The sequence below is a fragment of the Poecilia reticulata genome, linkage group LG1 (genome assembly GCF_000633615.1).
Source record: "Poecilia reticulata strain Guanapo linkage group LG1, Guppy_female_1.0+MT, whole genome shotgun sequence".
NCBI classification, from domain to species: Eukaryota; Metazoa; Chordata; class Actinopteri; order Cyprinodontiformes; family Poeciliidae; genus Poecilia; species Poecilia reticulata.
In genome coordinates this window covers 13495082-13517870 of record NC_024331.1, presented here as the reverse complement: position 1 = coordinate 13517870, position 22789 = coordinate 13495082, and the positions used below count along the sequence as shown (strand labels likewise).

The window sequence follows — 22789 nt, the reverse complement described above, 5'->3', positions numbered from 1 at the left end:
CCAAACGGGAACATAAAAACAGAATCAGGAAAGATGTAACGCTACAGAAGCACAATGCTATGAGTCGCTCATTCGGTTATCGTTTGATTGAACTGGAGCCATTTCAACAATTCCAGCCACATGAAATCTGCTGTGACCACCGTCCTCCCGCAGGCAGGAATCCTATGAGAAGTTCCTCCGGGAATCTGGGTGTAGCTTGGAATGACAGAGTGCCATCATACCACAACAGGCCAAACTCCCCGAAGACGTCTTATACTTTTGCAAAAGATGGCAACGGCATGAATGTGGGCGCACACACCCAGGTTGTGGCCTGTCAAAATGAAACAATCCCAGCGGTCCTCGGAGGATTGTCGGAAACATTGCTCAGCTTCATTGTGTGGCTTTCTACCACGCTTAAACAACCCTTAAAGATTTACACCAACATAAATCTTTTGATGTAAAATAAACTGTAGAGATTTTAAATCAGCACAAAAGGAACAGACTTTCATTGAATTCCTCGAAGCTGCTAACCTCCCCCGCTCCTCCCCTCAAAAAATTATTATGGGCATTGTTTGTTTGCTTTTTTTTTTATAAATCTTTAGCTATCACAGCAAACGCACACAGACAGTTTATGAAAGATTTCTGTTCACTAAATACGCCTTGAGCTGAAGCCTCAAATTAATATAATTTAGGGTTACAGCTCCCAAGAGCCTGTCTGTAGTGTAGACACAGGGAACCTAAGGGAATACTGACATGTGGACTGTTTATTCGCCTGGCATTAAGGAAAAGCCCTCTCTGCTGGCCCCGAGGCCTTGTAATTACAACGGGTTTTAGCGCATGTATCTGTCATATCCATATTCTGTAGAAAACTATTGCACTCGCTGAAATTTAAGGTGGATTTGCTCAAAGGCCAATGACAAGAGTAAGGTTAACGACACGCTCGCTTGGTTCTAACTGGCTTTACCTCCCGTCATTCACTCCCACAGAGTTCGTGCTACACCATTTCTACATGTGTGTGAGAGTGTGTGTGTGTGTGTGTGTGTGCGTGTGCGCGTGTGTGTGTGTGTTCTCTGAGGGAAATCTGCTGCAGGCCGTATCAGATTGAACAGTAATTGGTGACCGGCTAAGAAGATCCACTGGCTTGCTTTGCAGTCAGATAATTGGCCAGTCGCTTCTCAAAGCACTCCAAGAGTGTGAGCAAGACTGTCTGGCTGAACTAATGAGCACTTCTGTGCAAGCTAAACTTTCTTTTTTTTTTTTATTGTCAATTTGGTCAACCTGTTCATCTGCAGAAGAGCAGCTTTGCGTGGCGTATTCTCCGAGCAGACTGTGTACCTGAGCTAAGAGCTTGCTATCAATCTTTGAAACTGCCTTTCCCTCATCTGCTATCATCCCGCACTCTTCCTCCATCATCCTGTGTAACGTCTGGCTCTGACACACCCTCCATCTTAAATGCTCATATGAGAGGTTAGAAGAAGAGCTGAGTAAGGTCCCAGAGGGCATGCACCAAATTGCATTAGAACATGTCTCAAGGATTGTCTCGGTCTTAAAAGAGAAGAAAAAGGCACAAAGTGAGATTTGCAGATAAAAAAAAGGTATGAATAACAAAAATGGTATTGCATTTGATGGTTTCAAAGTGTCATATTTGGTTTATCTTCAGGCAGACAGTGTGAAGAAGACACATTTTCATATCTTCCCACAGATTCCCTACTGGATTTACTGCAGTTTGACTTGACCATTCTAACACATGAATATGCTTTGGTTTTTGTAGCTCTGGCTGTATGTTTATGGATGCCGACTCCAAGTCTTTTACAAACTCTAGTAAGTTTTCTTCCAGGACTTTATTAGGCTCCGTCCATCTTCTCCGTGGCTGAATAAGAGAATGATGCTGCCACCGCCATGTTTCTCCGTAGGGGTATGTGAGCAGGATAATGTCTGTAAGTAAGATCTGTACTAAATAACATAAAAACAAAAAAGCCCAACTAATTTACAACTTTATTACATGACATTATGATACCCAAAGGTTGTGCTGCAGTAATAATGTTTTCCTTAGAAGCTGTAAGTAAAATAACAGTTTGGAAAAGTAAGGGGGCTCTTGTTCCTTTGTCTTTTTTTCCCCATTTACTCATATATTTCCTACCACAGATTGTAGGGTACAATAATCTTTTACAAATATCTGAACTTCAAATGCTTTCATAACTTTTAGTCCAATTCTGCAATTGTCCAATAAGGACTGCCAGGTCACTCCTAACTATTTATTGAGATATATTTCAATCGGATGGTCTCAGTAGGACTAATTAATTAATTTTTCAATAGATCTAAGTAATTCGTCATGATTTATGACACCATCATCATTTTTCTACCGATATTCATCACTATTCAGCTGGGTCTTTAACCATTCTCCTCCCATCAGAAAGCAGCCGCCTGTTGATCCGGCAGCCAGAGCAGAGTGTCGTTAGAAAAGTTAGCATGTTCCCCCTAAATTCAACGACTCTAATGTAGAGCTAACACAATTGCTAATCTAGCCGAAGCCTCGAGGATTGAAAGTCGATCAAGCCAATTTGGGCATTTTCGGCTAACAAGGTTAAGACTTGATTGGGAAGGGAGGAGGAATAACACGTTTGCAGCAGGCAGCAGGCAGCAGGCAGCAGGCGGACGAAGAGAAAGAAAAGTGATTTAATTTAGTTGTTGTGTTGTTACATCCCAGCCACCAGGGGAGAGCCCCTTTTCAATTTCTTTGTCTCTTTTGATCAAATTGTCAGTTCGAGTGGGCTGCGAGTTGCTGTGTGAGATGACAAGAGATCAGGCACAGACGGGCGACGTTCCCGCTGATGAGGAACGGGAATGCACCAAAGTTGCAAAGTCATTGTGCTTTGTCAAGTTGTAACAACAGGAGCCGGGGCAGGAGAGGTATCTCAGCAGAACAGGCAGGAGGTATAATAGGTTTCTCCTCCTCTCCTGCTGTCTGCGTTGCATACAGTCCGCTGCCCCGCGCGCGCTCGCACGTGTGTGTACGCAATGTTCACTGCAACATGCCTGCTGATGCGTGCAGCTCGCTGATGGCTGCCGGCGCAACAGATTTTGTGTACAGAATCCACAACCAGCCTGCAGATGTCCATAAATTTGTGAGTGTGGTGCGTCTGAAGAAGATGAGGGAACCTGCGTTCTGTGGCCAGCTTGACAAAACAAATCAAAAAAAAAAAAAAAACAATTTGGGGAGAAACACAAGCAGCATCCCAATTTTTACTTCACCAACAATTTACTTCACCAATTACACATTGGAAGGGGTGAGAGCGGGGGACGTACCTCGGCTTTGATGAGAAATTGCAATTACGAGACGGGGAAATTTTTCTCTGTCTACTTAAGCTTCACTATAGACCTACTGTCTGTACGTAACTTTGTGAAGTGGTTACTTTTGTTGTTTTCTCTGGGGGGAAAAAAAGAGCCTTCACGGCAAAGATTAGGCAGACGTAATGAGAAAAGTAACATGTAAAAACAAGACAAAAAGGCAGGAAAATCATTCGGAATAACTTTTAACAAGATTTTCTCCGAATGATAACTCCCCGGAGCCCTTAATTTCATTCTACTTAATGTATTGCTCACTCCTATTTTTTTTATATCTATAGCTTCTGCTTTCCTATGAAAGTTGCACTGAAACATTCAATTTAATTCTACTAATTTAAAGACAGGAATTGTCTAAATCATTGTCATTACCATAAATTGATTGCAGTGATTTTGTAGATGGCTAACTTATGTTCCAAATATTAAACATTTAGCTCAGTGTGTACAGTTCTGAAAACAAAAAAATATTTGCTMCTTTCTGATACCTTCTTGTTTTGCTTTTTGTTAARATTTTCTCAGATCATCACACATATTTCAGTCTCAAAGATAACCTAATCAATATTTCGTTTTTAAATAATGATTTCATTTACCAATCCAACCTCACTCTGTGTTAAAAGTAATTCATTTCAATGTTAAATCATAAAGAAACTGTGACAGTTACCATTTTGGTTCGGTTTGGTTCGGACTCAAACCCAGGCGTTTCCCACTGACTGACCAGGGGAATCAATAAATGACTGGAAGGAAACCTGTCTGACAGCAGGAAATGGGCTCAAAGGTCAGAACAGAAAGAATGTAGAACAACGATGAGAGAGCCGCAGGAGCCACTTTCCCCAGTTAAATCGTCAATTTTCACGATTTAACAAGGAAAGGTGATGGGAAAAATTTTATCCATGGGAGAGCTCCAAARAAAAGAAAAAAAAGAAAAAGAATAAGAAAAAACCTACAAAAGCCTGTGTCAAATTTGCCAAAAAAAAAAAAAAACCCATCTTGATCATCTTCAAAACTTTTGGAAACGGTATTCTGTGGATTATGAAGCTGCGTGTCGTGTTGCATCAGGGATTGAACTAAACAGTCAAACACGATGGCGGCAGTGTAATGGCCTGGGCCTGTTTTGTTGCTTCAGTCCTAACTAGTGAACTCATTGTTTTTGCTCTCTGACAGAGTYGAGTTAAACCCTCCTTTAGTTAAAAAGAAAATAATAATTGAGGGTTTTGGAGAGGCCTTAGTCAACGTCTGGGCTTAAATCCCGTAGAGATGTTGTTSTCTGATCCTAACTAGATTTTACAAGCTCGAAAACCCGCCAATGAGACGGAATTAAAATAATCCAAGAAGGGAGGGCTACAGTTCCTCTTCAGCGATTGAAAAGACTCATCGAAAAGTTGGTAATTTTAGCTGCCATGGGCGGCACAGTCTACTAGGGATTACTTTTTTTCATAAATCAGAACTCTGCAAAGAAACCAAATACGTTTCTCCTCCCACCCCCTAATACAAGTAACTTTACAGCTTCAAGCAACTATGCAAACCTCTCTGTGGACTGGAGAACTCGGCGTACAGTGAGGACGCTTCCCATTTCGAATGCTGCTCTGTCAGCAGCACTGAGAACAGCGGCGCGTAGAGCAACACTGAAATGTGAGGAGCGACTGAAAAAGAAGTGTCACAGCAAAATGGCAGCTCTTTCTCACAATTYCAACTAGAGGGAGAAGAAGAGGAGGGGGCATGAGTCGCGGGGAATCTTTGGAAACTTTTTAATCAGAAAGTTCGTCTGTTGACAGCTCCGACAATCAGACCAGATCCYGAATTTGCATTCAGATGTCTCAGTGTTGGCTGAGACGCAGTGATACCTTTTCAAATGGTAATTATAATTTCTAGTCACAAGTGAGTTAGAGCGYCTGAGGGGAAGCTTAGAAAAAAAGCTGTTTGCCTGGAATAGTATTTGTTTGATTTTTTTAAAAGTTAAATGGCCATTCGTAGCCATTAACTTTAACATGATCTGTATTTTCCTATAAAAAGCAGATTCAACTCATTTGAATGACGCACAACTTTTTATGAACTGTGCAACGCTGTGAGAGCGCGGGTACAGCCAGCTGCACTTTGCAAAACAAAAGCAAAACCACACCGTCGTCCGCTACTTCCTGTTGTCTTCTTCGTCCTTTTGACCAGTAGCAACATCCGGCTGTTGATCATGTGACTTGTGTGATGTAAAAAAAAAGAAAAGTGTTTTAATGTGGCTGAAAAATCATCTCATTCCAGTGCGAAAACATTTTCTCTAGCAATATGAGTTTTTCCTTCAAAAGTGCTGCATTTCCATCAAGCGAATTTATTTTTGTAATTACAATTTGCGCAATTTTACGGTTAATGGAAACTCAGCTACTGTCTCCTTTTAAGACAGAGCAGCCGAACCCATTAACTACAGCTACTCTTCCTGTTTTTCTTTCCCATAGAAAGTACTCTTGGCTCAGTGCTTCTGCTGAGTTCTGTCTCCTTCCAAGATGAAGTTAATATGTTTATGGCTACTGCAGCCATAAACCTCGTTGCATTCTCCTAATTAATGTCTCCAGAGAAAGAAGTTCAGACTCATTGCTTCAATGTTTAGCGGTGTCACTTTCCTCAAACAAAATCATTGATAGAGCTATTGCAATAGTTAAATATGTGCATACACTTTGTAATTATCTTTTCCTTACAAAGTATCCCTGACCTGGTGCTTCCAATCTTTTCCATACAGCAAGAACTCCTGCTGCAATCTAGATCAACTTACTGGAACGGATTCACAACGTTCTTCTTGATTGGAAATTGTGAAAGAAAGTTTGCGTAATCAAACAAAAGCCACACAAATTGGGAGAGCATTCAAATTCTGCCTCTCATGTAAACATAAAACCATGACAGCCCTTCGCTAGAGTAATGCACTTACCTTCAATAGGGCAATAACGAGTTACTGCATCAGGCATCAGCTGGCCCTCCTTGTGTCTGCAGTAGACTTCGGCGATCTGCTGCCGGCACTCCTTGCTCTTGGCTCTGGACAGGGCAGAAATGGCTTCCTTGCCGCTGATCTCGCATTGCGGCGGCTGATCGTACGTCACCTCCAGTGTCGGTGTAGTCGCCTGCTTCTTGTGCGGATGCTGATGTCTGTGCTGGGACTGGTCAAGTGAGGCACGAGTGTGCTGCTGCTGCAGGCCTCCGACGATGCCCTGGCCACCAGGATAGGAGGCATTGTTTCCCAGTTCTAGCGACTGGTGGCCTATGGGCAAAATCTCATTGGAGCTGCGGCCCAGTCTGGGGGAGCTGTCGTGCCAGGCCTGCTGCTGGGTGTGGGGCTTCCCTTGCACACGCTCCCGCTGCTTGCTGCTGGTGGCGCCTACAGATTGCCGGTGCGAACGGGCACCGAAATTACTATTATCTATGTTCTCAAAGTCTTTGGGCACCGAGTTCTCATTGTTGCTGTCGACTCTGCTTTTCTCCTTCGGCCGGTGGGAGTAATACCCRTCCTGGAGGGAGACAGGTGGAGCAGAGGAGGACAGAGWCGAAGGAAGTGTTGGGTAAATAGAGTGGGGAGAGRGAGGTAAGAGGAAGAGCAAAGTGGGGACACAAATAAGAAAAACAAGATCAGAACCAAGCGAGCACCGTGCATATCAAGTGTTGGATTAACAATCAACATGGCATTAATGACTAGGCAGCATGGCGCCGAACCACGAGCCATGAAATGAAGCAGCAAGGCACCACAGGGYGCTACATAACTCAAGGTGATACAGGTCTAGGGACTCCGTTGCGCCGTGCCATCATCAGATTAGCCCTTGGTTTCAATTAAAATCTCCTTCAAACAGACCCAACGCTCGGCAAACAAAGCACCAAGAGGGACTGAAGATGCAGAACATGACTGAGCGTGAGCGTAGATGAGCGCGTGTTCTTTCTTTTGCTTGAGACAAATAAAAATGCAAAGAAATTGCAGAGGCGTGGYGTCTGACTGCACTGCTCARCACTGCATGGCTGCATATTGGAGATAGTCTCAGAGTGAACGGGATTGTTTGCTTGAGCCCGTCCTCTGTTTTTCCAGCAGAATAGGCTGAAAGCATCGGGGAGCACAGGGCACAGCGGCACAAAAATCTGCTAGTGAGTGACACAGCGGTGGAAGATGAAGGAGCACTGGCACAGGGTACGAGCGAGCTATGTTGATTTTCTCTACTGAAATGTTCTGTGATGCATGAAACGAAAAAAAAACAAAAAAAAAAAAAACAGAAAAAGCTGCCGCCAACCTGCTGTAACGCACCCCTCTACAGAAGCTAATCTGAAATTTGAAAGGGGAAAAAAAAAAAGTGAAGGTGGGAAACAGGATGACAAAGAGCAGCCGAGGAAAGACATACAGGGGATTCTTGACTTATACCCACAAAGTTTCTATGAATTTTACAGGGATTATAAATAAAACATTAACAGAAAGTGGCACAGAACTGTGAAGTGAAGCCAAAACTCATGAAATTTGTCAAATTATTAAAAAAATTTCAAAATGTGCAAAGATTACCCAGAGTTTGGATCTTTTTACCAGGCACTACAACAGCAGTTATCATAGATATGTGTGTAAAACAAAGCCTGTAAGAGAGAATCAGAACCAGGACAGGTGAGAAGCACGAGAGAGAGACGCGAGATTGGTTGGAAATGTCTCTCCACCCCTACAGCCAGGTCTGTTATCGCCCCGTTGACCTTTCCTCGCTGTAAACACYTTGTACTCGCACAATTACAAAGGTGGGACACTTTCACGCTCAAAGAGACAGGAGGGGGGGAGGGGATGATATTATACAGCGCAACGCAAAACTGCAGGGAAAACAAGACGGGGGACAACGCTCCCATTGTCATTTCCCTCTAAGCTTCCTCCTTGGCGGAGGTCTGGTTCTCACTAAATTAGATGCGTTAAAGCTGCCTGCCTCTCTTCTCCTCTGAATCTCTGCCTCTTCCCTCGCTCCTGCCCTTCACACTTCTCTTCACACATCTCGTTCCCTCCCCTCCGCTCCACTCCGATCATCCCTCATCCTTTCTTGCACATCTCCCTCCTCTCCTCTGATCATCTGCTACCCATTTTGCCTCTCTCACACCTCACTTTCTCCCTCTTCTCACCTCCTCTTTATTAATCCACCACTTTGCCACCTCTCCTGCCTGTCATAACCTCTCCCCGTCTCCCCTTTGCCCTCGTCTGTGACTGCTTTCCACCCCCGCCGCCGTACCCCACCAACTAGTTTAAACAAGACAGTGTTTCTTGTGAATGGCAGAACTTGTTAATCCTGCGTGTAACAGCTGCTTAGGCCGGTGATCACCTAAAAAGAAATCCCTGCCTCGGCGTTTCAAAGGGAATGCTTTAGGAGACTAATCCACGCAGTGCAAGTCACTGGATGTTTCCAGAGGTAAAATGAGGCTGTGTGCAGTCACGATTATGTCTGTAAAGCTCGTGCTTGTAGTGGATTTTTGTTCAAAAAGTGCACAACGGAGAGTGTTGTTCTTTGTTTAAGGCAGAAAGAGTGAAGCCGAAGCATGTGTTTGCCCTGGAGGCTCTTGTGCTTTGATCCCTGCTGAGACAGATATGAGAAGATGAGGGACACAGTTAAATTGGAAAACTGCCTGGAAAAAAAAAAACAACGCCACAAAAGTGTGTGTCTCAACTTAGTAGAAGACAGACACGACGCAGAAGTTAGAGGTGAGATGCCAGTAGTTAAGAGCTTTTCTTGCTTTTAAAATAAGACCGTTTTGTTTTTTGTTCTTTTTCTCTCTAGTGTTCTCTTGTTAAATTAAAAATGACAAGTCTGGCATGTGGTGACGACGTGTTGTTGGACTTGTAAGGCACGTACTCCCCAAAGCACAGCTAATGGTAGAGAGTCTAAATCTTTTACAGTTTGTGGGAGAGCATAAAATCCTTTAACCACGCTTCCAGGAGAACAAGCTGGGGCGTGATCACGCAGACAATCCAACACAGAGGATCTAACGTCTTCTAGACGACGTATCGAGAGATGCAGAATTCCTTCTGATTCCTGATCTCAGGTCTTTGGAAAGCTTTGATCTGGCTTCCTGCTGTGGTTGATAATCAATTATTTATATTGGTGGCAGTGAGCGGTGGAGCGGTGGGGTTGCGGTGTTGGAGCGCGGGCAGAATGACAAAGGTGTGAATCTCTTCCTAAAGTCTTTCTGCGTAGAGTTGGAAGGTTCTCTCCCACTTCAACCCATCCATCAATTTTCTTTACAACCTTGTCCCTTAATGGGCTCGGGAGGGTTGCTGGTGCCTATCTCCAGCTARCGTTCCAGGCGAGAGGCGGGGTCACCCTGGACAGGTCGCCAGTCTGTCTCAGGGCAACACAGAGACACACAGGACACACAACCATGCACACACAATTTAGACAGACCAATTAACCTAACAGTCATGTTTTTGGACTGTGGGAGGAAACCGGAGTACCCAGAGAAAACCCACGCATACACAGGGAGAACATGCAAACTCCATGCAGAAAGACCGGGGCCGGGAATCGAACCCAGAACCTTCTTGCTGCAAGGCAACAGCTCTACCAACTGCGCCACTGTGACATCCTCCCACTTCAACTAATTTGTTTAAACAGGGTTTCTGTGTAACTAATAGCTTTGACCTCTGACAACACAGCAAAAACAGCCTCATACATTTTACTGATTTTTTTTAAAAGATTTTGAGATAATGCCATACAAAGACATTGATTAAAATTGTTCAACTTTATAGTTTGAAATGGTTTTGCCTTATATTGTTTCAGATCTTTGCAATTTTGACTTGAGTTACTAAGACCATTACAGCGAAGCAGCCCCATGCGGCCTGAAGTCCAAATGAGTGGCCTGTGTAAGCAGAGGCTGAGGAGATTCCTGTGAATCCACAATCTTCACACGGTGTTCCTCTCTTCCTCCTTCTGTGAGCAAAAGGACTCCAGTAGCTGTGCTGCTATTTAATCTCGGAGACCGGGAGGAAACGGTGGGACACAGAATTAATAGCGGAGGCACTCACTGAAGATAGAGCTGCCTTGGACTACAGCTGGGGCATGGAGCTGCAGGGGGCTATCGATTGTTGCTGGGGATGTGTTTTCCGCTCCCTGGGAATGTCAGGGAGGCAAAGCGGGGATTGCCTGGCATATGGCGAGGTGGCTGTGCAGACACACACGCACAAATGAGCACAAGCGGGGAGCGCCCTGAGCCTTGCTGAACAGTGAGGAAAATGCAGAGGGGGGTAAACAAAAAAAAAAAGAAAAGAAAAGAAAATCATCCATCACTGGTAGGTACATTTAGAGAGAGGCCCAATGGAGCTGGGAGTTTCAGCTCCCCCTCTGGGGATGGTTTAGTCCATTTCTCAATACTAAGCTGGCCCTTTCCACTTTACCTCATTTCCTCTCCCACTGGGGGAAATAGTTCACCTGTCCTTTTTTCTTTCTTTCTCACTTCCTTTTGCCTCGATCTCCTGTGCAGCAAAGGGGAAAAAAAGCACATATCTGTCTTTCAGCACCTGTCCAGCTTTACCCTTTTCTTTCTCCTCCTCCTCCTCTTTCTCTTCTCTGGCATTTTATTCCTTGCTCTCAGTAAAAGAAAAAAAAAAGTTCATCTGGTCCACCCTATCCCCCTTTCTTAATGCCATCGTTTGCTCTTGCAGTCCCAAGAAAAATGTGAAGGCCCACAGGATAACAATACAGATCAGATTCACCCCACCATTTCAGTTGGCCTTTATTTTAAAGGTGTATTTAAAGGGCTTGTTTTAATCTCACCCTGGAATAGCTCTCGAGTTGCCCTGCGGTGCTCATTGAGCTAAAATGCAAATACTTTGGTGTGTAACAGACAAGTTACAAAAGATTTGAAAAGATATGTCGGGCCATTTTAACACAAAACTGCCTGCCATATCTGTCTGCATTACATTATCTAAAAAGGCGTTTTGACAAGACACAAGTGACTCACTTGCTAACCGTTAGCGGCTATGCTAACGTTAGCATCTGCTTCCGAGATCCCTGGAAGTAAAGGGACATAACACAGTTTTTTCAGATTACTCTGGATGTTTACRTCATTTTTCTGGCAACATTTTGTGTAGTAGAAAAGGGAGGATAGACCTGATAGGAATGGTTTGTACGCATTTATATTGTGACATAAATCAAACCATAATTTGATGGAGGGATTATTCTTTTTTTTTTTTTAATCATGACAACTTTAGAAGGAGATATTTGCATAAAAATTTAGTCCGGATATTTGACCTTAAAAATGTTTACTTTTCAAAAAAAAAATGGTTCCTCTGCTAAATACAGAAAATAAACCGCTTGTTTATGGCTACGAATTTCTATCATTGGATTTTCTMTTTTTAGAGAGGTTTGATTGAATTTTACAACAAAGCTAATAAAAAAAAGCAAAAAAAAAAATCTAATGATGTTCAAGATTCCCAGTGCACGTCCACAAACAATGGACAGGCATTACAAACCTGACACCAGAGAACTTACCAAACCAAAAAAAAACAACAAAAAAAAAACACAACTCCTGGTAGACTCTAAAAACCTCAGAGTCGCTATCTACGAGGGAGCGTGTGTGCTGTGTCGCCAAAGTCGAGAGTGTGGGCAAATCTCTGTACAACCTGCCTTCCATGTGGCTAACGAGCTCAGATTAATTACCTGAACCGAGTGGCAGCAATTCTCTGAGCAAGACGTGGCGTCTGGCGCGACATGGAAGACGGATGCAGTTGACAGACTTGGTGCACAGCTGCTCCAGCACCTGAGGACGCCTCAGTGAGAAATGAGCCAGAATGGAGTTAAATGTGTCAATGAGGGGGGCCCCAAAGTGTACCAGTCAAACATGACAAAGATTTGTAAGTGACTAAGTGGGCTGATCTCTCAGTTTGAATGAAAACTGAATGCTCTTYATGCAGTAAACCTCCCAGCAGGTCTCAGCTGCAGGAAGAACAAAAAAAAAAAATGTGGCAAAGATGCGTGAGAATGAGTCTGCGGTAGTCATTTCTCAGAAGATACGTTAAATACTCATCCCTGCTCCAGCACAACAAACAGGATYAAATAACTGTTTTTACCTCCTCAACATGTCATCGTGTATAGTTAGACTTTCCTATTCTAGACAAAGGTGGCTAATCATTGGTGAATGAAAATTTGCTTGCAATTTGCATCTCCTCCTTTTTTATTTTTTTTTACCAAGGTATTCATTCATGTCTTTCACTTTTGTAAGTCATTATTGTAGACGTACGAGATGCAGCCCAATTGAGTAATAAAATATCTGTTTTTGCTATCTCGAGCAACGCAACGTGATTCAAAAATGTCAAAACACTTGTCCATTAATACAATATCTAATTTTGTTGTGTGTCATTTACAATCTGCTTCATTTTCCGTTTTATCTGTTATGACTCTAAAACGGTTCCGTTTTATTTTTTTTTACTGCTATTCTTTTCTATTTTCCCAGTGTAGACTTTGCTCTCTGAAGAAATAGACCTGATGCATGTTGTTGGAGTGAGAAGGAATACAATTCTTGAGTTGAACTTTTGAGCTGAAATGAAAACACCCAACTCAACTTGCACCCACCAGGTAAATGTTTTTTGGTTTGTTTGTTTTTTACCGCTATTGACACAAATGTTTTTTTTTTTTTTTTTTATCCTGCTAATCCTCTATCATATTTCTCAATCTCTAGTCCTTGAGGGACTCAGCAATGCCTCTACCAACATGAGCTTCATGTTATCTTAGGTTTGATCATAGGACTCCGTCTTTCAGATCTCACAACTCAAATAAGAACCAAAATAAATGGAAATAGTTTAATACAAAGCTAAACCCCCAACAGCAATTTAACTCTAAATCTAATCTTCAGAATTAGTGAAGATACTTCACTAATTCAGAAAAAAAACAAAACAACAAATGGTTTGTAGGTATGAAACAGTTTATCCACAGTTGTGAAATGGGGGTACAAATCAGCAAAGAGGAGGATTGATCCAGAACCCAYATTTTCTTATCCCATTGTCCGCCTGTTTGTTATCAATTACTGCTTTTAATTCAATAACGTGCATATTCATGCCTGGTGCCTGGGAAACACTAAGATGACACATCTTTCTGGCTTCTGGAAACTCAAAATAGTCTCTTACTGGCAACCAAGCTGTGAGATTTCATTACTTTCTGTGTTCTGCGTGCTTTTCAAGCTTCCTTTCTCTGTTTCTCCCTTTAGACATTCTCTTAAAACCCCCCTTTTTTTTTACCACAGGCCAAAACTGGAGAATGCTGGTCACATGTATGGTAAAAGAAGGAGTGTGTGTGCGTGTGTGGGGGTGTGTGTGCGTGTGTGTGTGTGTGTGCAAGCAAATACACGATTAGCACCCGCAGCAGCAGCTCCAAATGAGCTGGGTTTGGTATGCACAGAAGCTTCTTGTGTGCCCTGTGACAAGCCCTGGAGCTGGAGTGTTGGAGGGGGAGTCCRTCTTTTCATCAGAGTGAACGCTGGTAACACTTTCTGTCCAGGAAATTTGAGGTAGACACATTGTATGTACTGATAGCAAAATTATATTTAGGAATCAGACAAAGATTCTGTTTAAAACCAAAGAGAAAAGATTTTGGAGTTACACAGACAAGGGTCGAGGGTTTTCACTGAGACCAGAGGTCAAAGGTGAGGTTACAAACTGATGCAGAATTCCCATTTTGTCCGAACAGACTTTCTTCTGTCGCAACTATGTGGCTTCGCAGACTGTTTGCACATGTGTATTTTTGCTTTGTCAAGATAATTAAAATGCCCAGAACGACAGAACCATTCCCACAGACACTGTAGTTTCTATTCCTTAAATATTGCAAATCTGCACATAAATGTGAACTCATAATGAAACATTCATCTTGTGTTGGTTTCTATAAGCTCACAATGGCATTACAAGTGAAAAGTTTATTTGTTTTAGGAAACTGCAGGTTGTGATTTTTTTTTTTCTCAGATCCAGGCATTATATTATTACTGTTAATGGTTCTCACGTTAAATCGTTTCTATTCTTTAATCATCTCAATCTGTACAGTCAGAACCTCTCAGTCTTTTTCAAGCACTGCTGTGGGATAGACGTGTGACATGTAATGACAGCTGATAACCAGGGCATCTTTCATTCATCAAATAAACCTACAGGTTTGTGAAAACAGACTCATTGCTGCCTACTTCTCYAGTCAAAGTCTCCAAAAAAGGAAAGTCAAAGAGCACCAACGACGTGTTAACTCATTTTTTAAGCTATAACAGTGAGTCAGTCGTCTTAGTCACAGGCTCCACGTTCGAGTTTGTGAAGAACATTTTTATAAAGTTAAAATAACAGAAGGGTAAGTCATTTGTAAATTACCAACGTAGAGCTCCATCTAGATATGTAGTTGTCTGTTTTTTTTTCTTTTTGATTTTTACACACAACAGAAAAAGCAAGGTTGTATACAATGAAACAATAATTGCTAAATTTCCCTGTAGCTTTTACAATCGTTTCAGGGTCACTTCTTTTGTTCACGCTGGCTGATTTATGACTCATTAGAGTGCCTTCGGAGCCATTACTGATCTCATTACATATTCACCCTGCACCGCATAGCAGGGTAAACTGAAAGCTACTTATATTTATTTTGGATAAACAGGCTTTTCAGAGTAACATTTGCACAATAAAATAAACTATAAAACAGCTAAAAGTTTGGTATGGAGCAAGAAACTTTTTTTTTTCTTTAATAATTTAACACAATAACTCTGACAATAGTTAATTATATGTATGTGAAAAAAAAGCTAACTGGTTGCTGCTGCACATTGGCTCTTATAAACATCAACTTGACCGTCTAATTTGACCGTCTCTTTCCAGGGAAATGACTCCTTTTTAAATGTGATATCAAAAAACAAGAACTCTGCAAGGAGGTAAATTTGTTTATATTACACTTTAAATTAAATCAGATTAAATCAAAATTGGAAKGCAGCATCTCTAAAATTATGATCCTTACAATCACCAATAGGTGGCAAAAACTTAAATACCATCAAAGAACAGAGAAAGCAGCACTGCTATTGATAGGGAATGGGTTGTGCAGGAGTTTTTCCTATTTTTGCAAGACTAAACTAATGATCCGTACCTTTCAGTCTGTGCTTACAATAAAACGATAACAATCTTGACATGTAATTCTTGGCAAAAAAACAAAACAAAACAGTATTCTGGTAAAAAAAACAACAACAAAAAAAAAGCTTTATGTGGCAAGACTTATCAAATTCACTTTGCTTTGARTGATCAAAGCAAAATATGTTTCTGGAGATTTCAAAAGCTTTGTGTAACAAAAGAAAAAAACTTAAATGAAAAAAAAAAGATTAAAGGAGGTAATTTCTCTACTTTCAAGACACATTTCCAGCCAATTGTTTCGGACCGTGATCCTGATCRTGTTCTGGTTGTTTTATGCTGCATCTTCTGCACTTAATTACATTCCTCTTCAAGCAGAAAAAAAGAAGCATATCTCCTGATTACGAAACACAACATGCACAGCTGAATCTTTGTATTCTAATCTTAAAACGCTGAATTATTAAAATCACTGCTCACTGCTTTTTAGAATGTAGAAAGTCTGGTCAATTCAAGCTAATGCATTTTGCACACACAGGATGTGCGTTTCTGAATAAAAGCATCAGATAAATGTCATAAAGTGTCATTTCATTAACATCGGCTCTCTGATGTGGAAATGACCTGATGCGACCGTTGCGGAGGAAATATAAGAAAATCTGCACGGAGATGAACAATATTCACTTCTGAAACTTCTACACTTGAATTGGATTAAGTAGAAAATGAAGTTGAAAGATGACCCTGAAGATTTGCTCTGTGTGGGCTCTCTCATTGCAAATTATGTCAGAGCAAAACGATCTAAAGAACAACGAAATGAATGCAGTGCTTCAGTTTTGGTTCACCTTCTTGGCTTCCGTAGTTGTTTTAACAAGCACACACGCACGCAACGCACACGCACACACACACACACACATGCACACATGCACACATGCACACATGCACACACGCAAATGCAAACTGAACAATGCCAGCACCGCTCAGTCACATAAACCTAGCCATGTCTGTGTGTTTAGCTGTGTCCATGTGTGTGTGAGTGACTGTGCCGCTTGTGGAGGCTCCAGGAACCAGGCTGGGTTTGAGAATGCTCCAAAATGTATGTGAGTTACAACACATGTCTGAAACCTGAAATTTACCTTTAAACACAWAAGTCATGTGGCATAGCTAAAGACGGAATAGGTTATTTGACAAGTGTYGTTTGCTTTCAACGTGAGAAGTGATCAGGTTTCTCCTCACCATCTGGACTAAAATACAAGTTTTCTGCTGGGCAGCTAAAGTCATAACTAGACTTAAAATTAAACATCTCATTTCAGGGCTTACGAAGTTAGCGTGTACAGTTACTCCATCAAACTTCTCACATTTCATTCACATCTTTAATTGGTACAGTACATCCACCAGTATTTGAGGCGCGTTGGGTTGGACATCCACATGTGAATAGCTAAAATCTGCAAACTTGAGATCCCCTCTGGTCCTCTTAATGTGCATTAATACGTAGAGTGGAAACCATTGTAGCGCTACTTRAGAAAATAATATCTACTGTTTTCTTGTTCTCTACTTTTGGGGGGGTACAGCCAGTCGTTGCTAAGGAAAATAAATGGCACTCCTGGATTGGCTGATTGCAAACAACAGTCAATAATATGTTAAGTAGCATTGAGTTTTGGGTATCTCAGCATCCCAAGCAGCCTCTTTTTGGAATAGTGTCAATATGCTCTGCAAAAATTTAAAAATCAGTGAATAATTTTAAGTCATGTTCTACAGAAAAATCTGCAAGTTCTTGAATTTGCAAATACTGATCCATAAACAGGCTGGGGTCCACCGAACATCATGCTCTTCTCCCAATGATTCTTCTTTCCTTTTTTTGTGTGTGCAGGCAGCAATCACTCTATGTGTTCTAGTTCTGGATACGGAATTGGGGATGTTCTCATACTGTGAGGAAACTATTCAGAGCAGGAATTTATTTCGCCCTACATTCAGCGTTTCTCACCAGTTTGCTTGTGAAACTGACTGATTGCTGATGGTTTGGAGAACTCAAATCAACATGGATCTCAACAGCTGGCTAAGACCTATCAGTGAGGATCAGGATGCCCACTTCTCAACCTGCTGTGCTGAGATTGGCAAACCAAAGTGCAAAACGAACTGAAACTCATCCCAAAGTTCARTCAGTGTATTTTAACACAAAACTGCATGGCCAGCAGTTGCTTGTAATAYTAACTGCGTGACAGAAAACGGAGGAAAACAAGACTGACAGTAAGGTACAGGCTTTTATTAACTTGTTTACGACAGAGGAAATGGAGCTAAATTTAAACTGTCTGTGTACCACCAGGCAGCTGTTTCACAAATATGGGAAGCTTTACATTGCTGATCCCAGTCACTGTTTGCTAACAAGAGTCTGAACCACCACCATTACAAAGCACTGAATCAATACCTGACACTGTTCAACGTGGCGTTCTTCCACAATTAATCCCACGTTGAATTATGTCAATGTCACACAGAATTCAACATTTGATTATTAGTACGAGATCAGCTGTGATAACAAGGGACGTCCTCGGCTTATGACTTATTTTCTGAAATGGTACATAAAAACAAATCATCAAGCATGTTGATGAGAACCTGTATGGTTCGGCTTATGTATAATACTTGTCAAAAATAGGACTTAAGAGAAATGTTAGTGTTTATTTTTGCTGTGATCATAAAGAGAAATTCAATATCACATTATGTCAAAACTGAAACACCAGTAGCTTTAAGGGGGGGATATTATGTCAAATTTGACTTTAAACTCCATTTTAGCTTTAAACTCTGACCAATGTCTGTAAAATTATGCTGAAAAAAGTCCCATAAGCTCAATAACTACTTACGCTTTAACATTAATAATCGTTTTGTGTGATAGTGGGGCCTAAATATGCCCCTCAAGCCTTCAGGTTGGTGCTGAAATAACTTGTCCTTTCTCCTTAACCGCCTCCTCACTATGTGAACTCAGAAAGTTTCCAGATGACAACAGGAATTGAAATCATTCAGCTTGCAAACAGTGTATTAAGCCTATATATCTCCAGCCACTGAAAGCCATTTAACAGGCCATGTTAAGATATTGGCAGTCCTCCTACTGTGTGCCTCTTCACGCTCTTTTCTCTCCTACAGCGTCCTAATATTTCCTCCCTTTGAGTAAGCCCCAGAAACGCACATCTCCCAACTTCGAATAAAGCCCATCAGGCGATTCCTGAGCCATATCTCACAAGGGCATGAAGAAAAGTTTCTTACCCCTCCTCTTCCTCCTGTCGCGCACCTCCCTGTTCAGCCATGAAATGACACCCCTATTTAATCAATTGTGAATCATGAAATTTTGCACAAGAGACCCCTTTTCTTTGCACTTGACAGTGATTGAACTGCACAGCCATGCAATTCCATTCACCACGGCGATGGGAAGAAAAGGGAGCGGAGGGGGAGGGGCCGCGTCTCTGTGCAGTCGGCGTGCGAGTGAGGGATGACGGCAATTTCCCTGTGACATCATGAGGCCCCGCTCAATGGCGCAGCAACACAGGGTCCCTTCTATGCGTCGAGGCTGCGTGGTCTGTCAGCGCAGTGGGGTYCCATAAGGGTACAAGGAGGGCTGCGTGTGTGTTGTGCTAGAGACAAACGTTTTACATATAGGCCCAAAAATAGATCAGGGGCAGGAAAAAACTGAGACGGACAACGGGTCTGGCATGAGAGAGATTAAGTGTAGAAAAGAAGAACTTAAGGAATAGAGAGAGCAGGGTTTGGGGGGCGGGGTATCCCCCTCTCTTCGGCGGTCWGCTGAGATACAAAGCAGTGACACAGCAAGATGCCGTACACTACACGAAGCTGAGCGGAGAGTCATGTTCGTCTGTTTTTAGCTGCGAGGCAAACCACATTTGATCCCGGTTCGATTTGTGCTTTACATGCTTAAAAAAAAAGCAGTCACCATATTTAGGAACAGCATGCAATGATTTGCAAATATACCACATGGTGAGGCAATTTGGTTTCACTTCCACTGTGCTGTCAAATGTTCTGCCTGCAGGACAAAAACCCAAGGCACATTGTTGGTAATTCCGAACGATAAGGAAGACTGGAATATGATTCCCTGATGCCCAATTCTTTTTTTTTTTTTTTTGGAAATGCACAAAGATTGAGAAACAATGCTTCATTGTTGATCTTGGCGTGTACACCTTCTTGTTTCTAAGAGTGAATCCCCATCTGTTTCCTCAAGCCTTTTATTAAAAACCCATCAACAAGTAATGTGACAAAGATTTAGAAGTTGAAATACTGGATAACAATCGATTCCAATCTGCCATATTCCAACTATGCATTTAGTAGTGTCAAAAGAAATGTTTTTTACTTAAAATATGACAGAAATAACCAAACATCTTAATAACCAACAAGAGCTTTCCTAGAGACCTGTTGAAAACKTAATATATGTCATCGACTTAATGAGGCTAGACAAGATCAGGCCAACGATGACTTAGTCTTTTGCGTCTAAAGTTCAGTTTATTCTGGCCTGGCAGAGCAGGCTATTTATGAAATACCACACACTTACGGCATTGCTAATATCAGCATCCTCTTCAGGTTTCCTGTTGTTTTCTGAGTGAGTGCTTTAAGGTGAGAATAAAATAATGACTTCTTCTTTAGCGGAAAGAAACCGTGGTGGAAGCTGTCAGTTAGATGTTGTTTCTGCTGAAAGACTCGAGGGTGAAAAAAACTGTTTACCGAAGCAGAGAAACTCCAARAAACGSTGCTTTCAAGACATCCATTGCATTTAAATGTTCTTAATGCACTGTTTGCCGAAGAGTTAAACATCCTTCTTGAATAAAATTCTTCAAATGATTATAATCAATCCATTTGGAAGTCACATCATGTGGTCAAATTTGCATTTTTGCAAAAACAAACACAGAGAGCTAATGTGTTGTGTCCAAACAGCTGCGAATGCAGCACAGCTGAACAGTCAATGGGAAATGGAAAAATTACACTCAAAGAGCAATCTATGGTTTTTGAAAGGTGTAGTTTGTGAGTTTTAAAAGTCGCTAAAGTTACAGTTATCTCCTTGGGGGATAGGGAGATAAAAATCAAAGTGAAAGCAGTAAGAAGGAGAGGAAGTGAAGGGGAGAAGAGAAGGCAAAAGCAAAAGCAAAAGCAAAAGCACAGATGGTTGATCAGATTTTAAAGTTCGACAGTCACAGCATAAAAATGTCCAGGGCAAGTTATTTCCAAGCAAGAGAGTAGATTTCAAGCCTTAGCTTCTTAAAATGTAAGAAGAAAAAAAAGCCTTCAGTGAAATCTAAAAAGATATCAAAAAGATTATTTGTCCTTCTATAAATTAGGCAGTTTGTGGTTCAGTGGTTAACAGGATTGCATGACAAGAAGAGAGTTGGGGCAATAAACTAAAAAAGTTGGCTGAAGAAGAAGGAACCAGATTAATGCTTAAGTCTGCAGTTCTGTAAGTGGCCACTTAAAGCCTGCTTGCAACAACAAGTCAACCCCACAGATGTTCAGAAAAAATAAAATTGTTTCCAGTTTGCAAAATTAAGCAGTTTTGGTTCATGCAGAGAATTTCACCAGACAATCACTGGGTTCTTTTAACCTCATCCTTAAATTGCAGCATGACTTAAGGGAGTGAGTTATCATGTACAGTATGTTGAAAAGACATTTTCCACAAYGCGTGAGCTTGATCTGGTAGTGCTAGCAATAMGTTRGTGAATGAACCATTGGAAAATATCACATTTTTACATTTCAAGCAGGCAAAATCTTTGGATCTAGTCACCGGTCCATGCTACAGCCTGAACCAACTTTATTGGCAGATGAGACCATTATAGTGTCACATTTGTATAACAATGGCCTACGTCCTTTTTTGCAAAAAAAAAAAAAACACCTTTGCCAAAAAAAATGACTTRGGTCATTATTTTTAGAAATGTGATTATATAGAGATTTACAGTATCCCTGAAATTAAACTAAGACAATCTCATTAGAAGGACTTAGAAGGGAGTGGTATGCTGTAAATTGTTTGTGGTGTGATGTTGATTCTACTGTGTTTCWTATGTTTGTTTTATGCTTTGTATAGTTTTAAGGTTGATTTCTATTGTGCAGCGTTTTGTGATTTTATGTCTGTGAAAAGCACTTTATAAATAAACTTTACTTATAAGCTTGTAAAATGGCTTTCAAATGGTTAGGTTGAGTTAATGTCAGTCTAAGCTGTGACGTCCAACTTCTGAGTGAAATGGTATGAACCTTAATGTCTATTTTAATTTAGCTAACATTAATATTTTAAGTCATTGTATGTCTCGAGTTTGAAAATTACCCAGATCAGGACATTTTAAAATTTTCCCCTAAAATTTGAAAATTATTTTTTTTATATTTATATAAAAATGATATAAAATCATCAACGCAGTACCTCAATCATGTCTAAAAACAAATAAAAAATTGCTCAAATTAAATTAAAACAAAAAAATGAATAGGGAAAACCAATAAAAAGTAAAAGCAAGTCATTTTCTCCAAATAASTTTGTTCACATTTTAGCATTGCTGTTGAAAGATCTTATACATGTATTTAAATGTTAGTAAAATTATATTCAATAATTATTTTACTTAATGAAAAATGTGCTGTTGACTGCYGCAAATACTCTCTAGCACMAAATCTAGCTTGGCTTGTTTGATTCATCTCTTTGTCTTCTAAATCAAATCGTATTACATCAGTCTGGAAATGACAAAATAAGAGCATACCTGCAAAACAGAACAGACCAAAAATATGAAACAGTTTTGCGACTGCATTGTTTTTGCAATTGACTGGAACAAACATTGAAAATGAAACTGATTAACTGCTCTACCACACTGTGCGTACATACGCTGTAGAAATCAGACAGTGACGTCTTCTCTTGAGATTTTGACAATATCACTTAAAAAAAACACCCAGTTCTTCTCCGTTGCAACAAAAAACAACCCGCAACACGCTTGACTTCTCATTTCTCTCTCTTTTCCCAATGTTAGTCCCACCTCTGAGCAGCATGGGGTTTCCAATACTCCCCCCCACCCCYACAAACCTTTTAAACCTGACATCAAAAGCCATTTGTTGCCAGCAGGGCTCCCTGACCAGGCCACACCCAAAACAAGTCGCGACACAATCTGGTCAAATTACAAACTTCCCCCTCCTCTCTCCTCTACCATTAAAGGGCACCTTAATATCCCCTCCACCACCACCTGCATGGCATCAAAGTCTGGAAACCCGGTGCTTTTCAGGAAGACACATCAGCAGCAATTTTGGCTCTCATTTCCTCCCTCACAGCAGGAGTTTAGCAGGACATGCCAAAGCCTCCGCTCAGCGTGAAGGAGGGGGGGGGGAAAGAGGAAGGTAGACTGGGAGTCTTGTCCTGCAGTCAACAATGTCCCTAATTTGTCCACAGATTGAGCGAAGAAGAGACAAAGGCAGGCCCTCAGACACCAC

General features: G+C 41.3%; 1 protein-coding gene across 1 annotated transcript in view; it reads right to left on the bottom strand.

Annotated features, from left to right (window-relative positions):
- The window catches only part of LOC103464839 (xylosyltransferase 1), a 108421-nt gene that overhangs the window by 42361 nt on the left and 43271 nt on the right, over positions 1 to 22789 (bottom strand). Inside the window, exon 2 of the mRNA XM_008409210.2 lies at positions 6230 to 6803. Coding sequence (XP_008407432.1) covers positions 6230 to 6803 — 574 coding nt within the window. The remainder of the gene's footprint in view (positions 1 to 6229; positions 6804 to 22789) is intronic.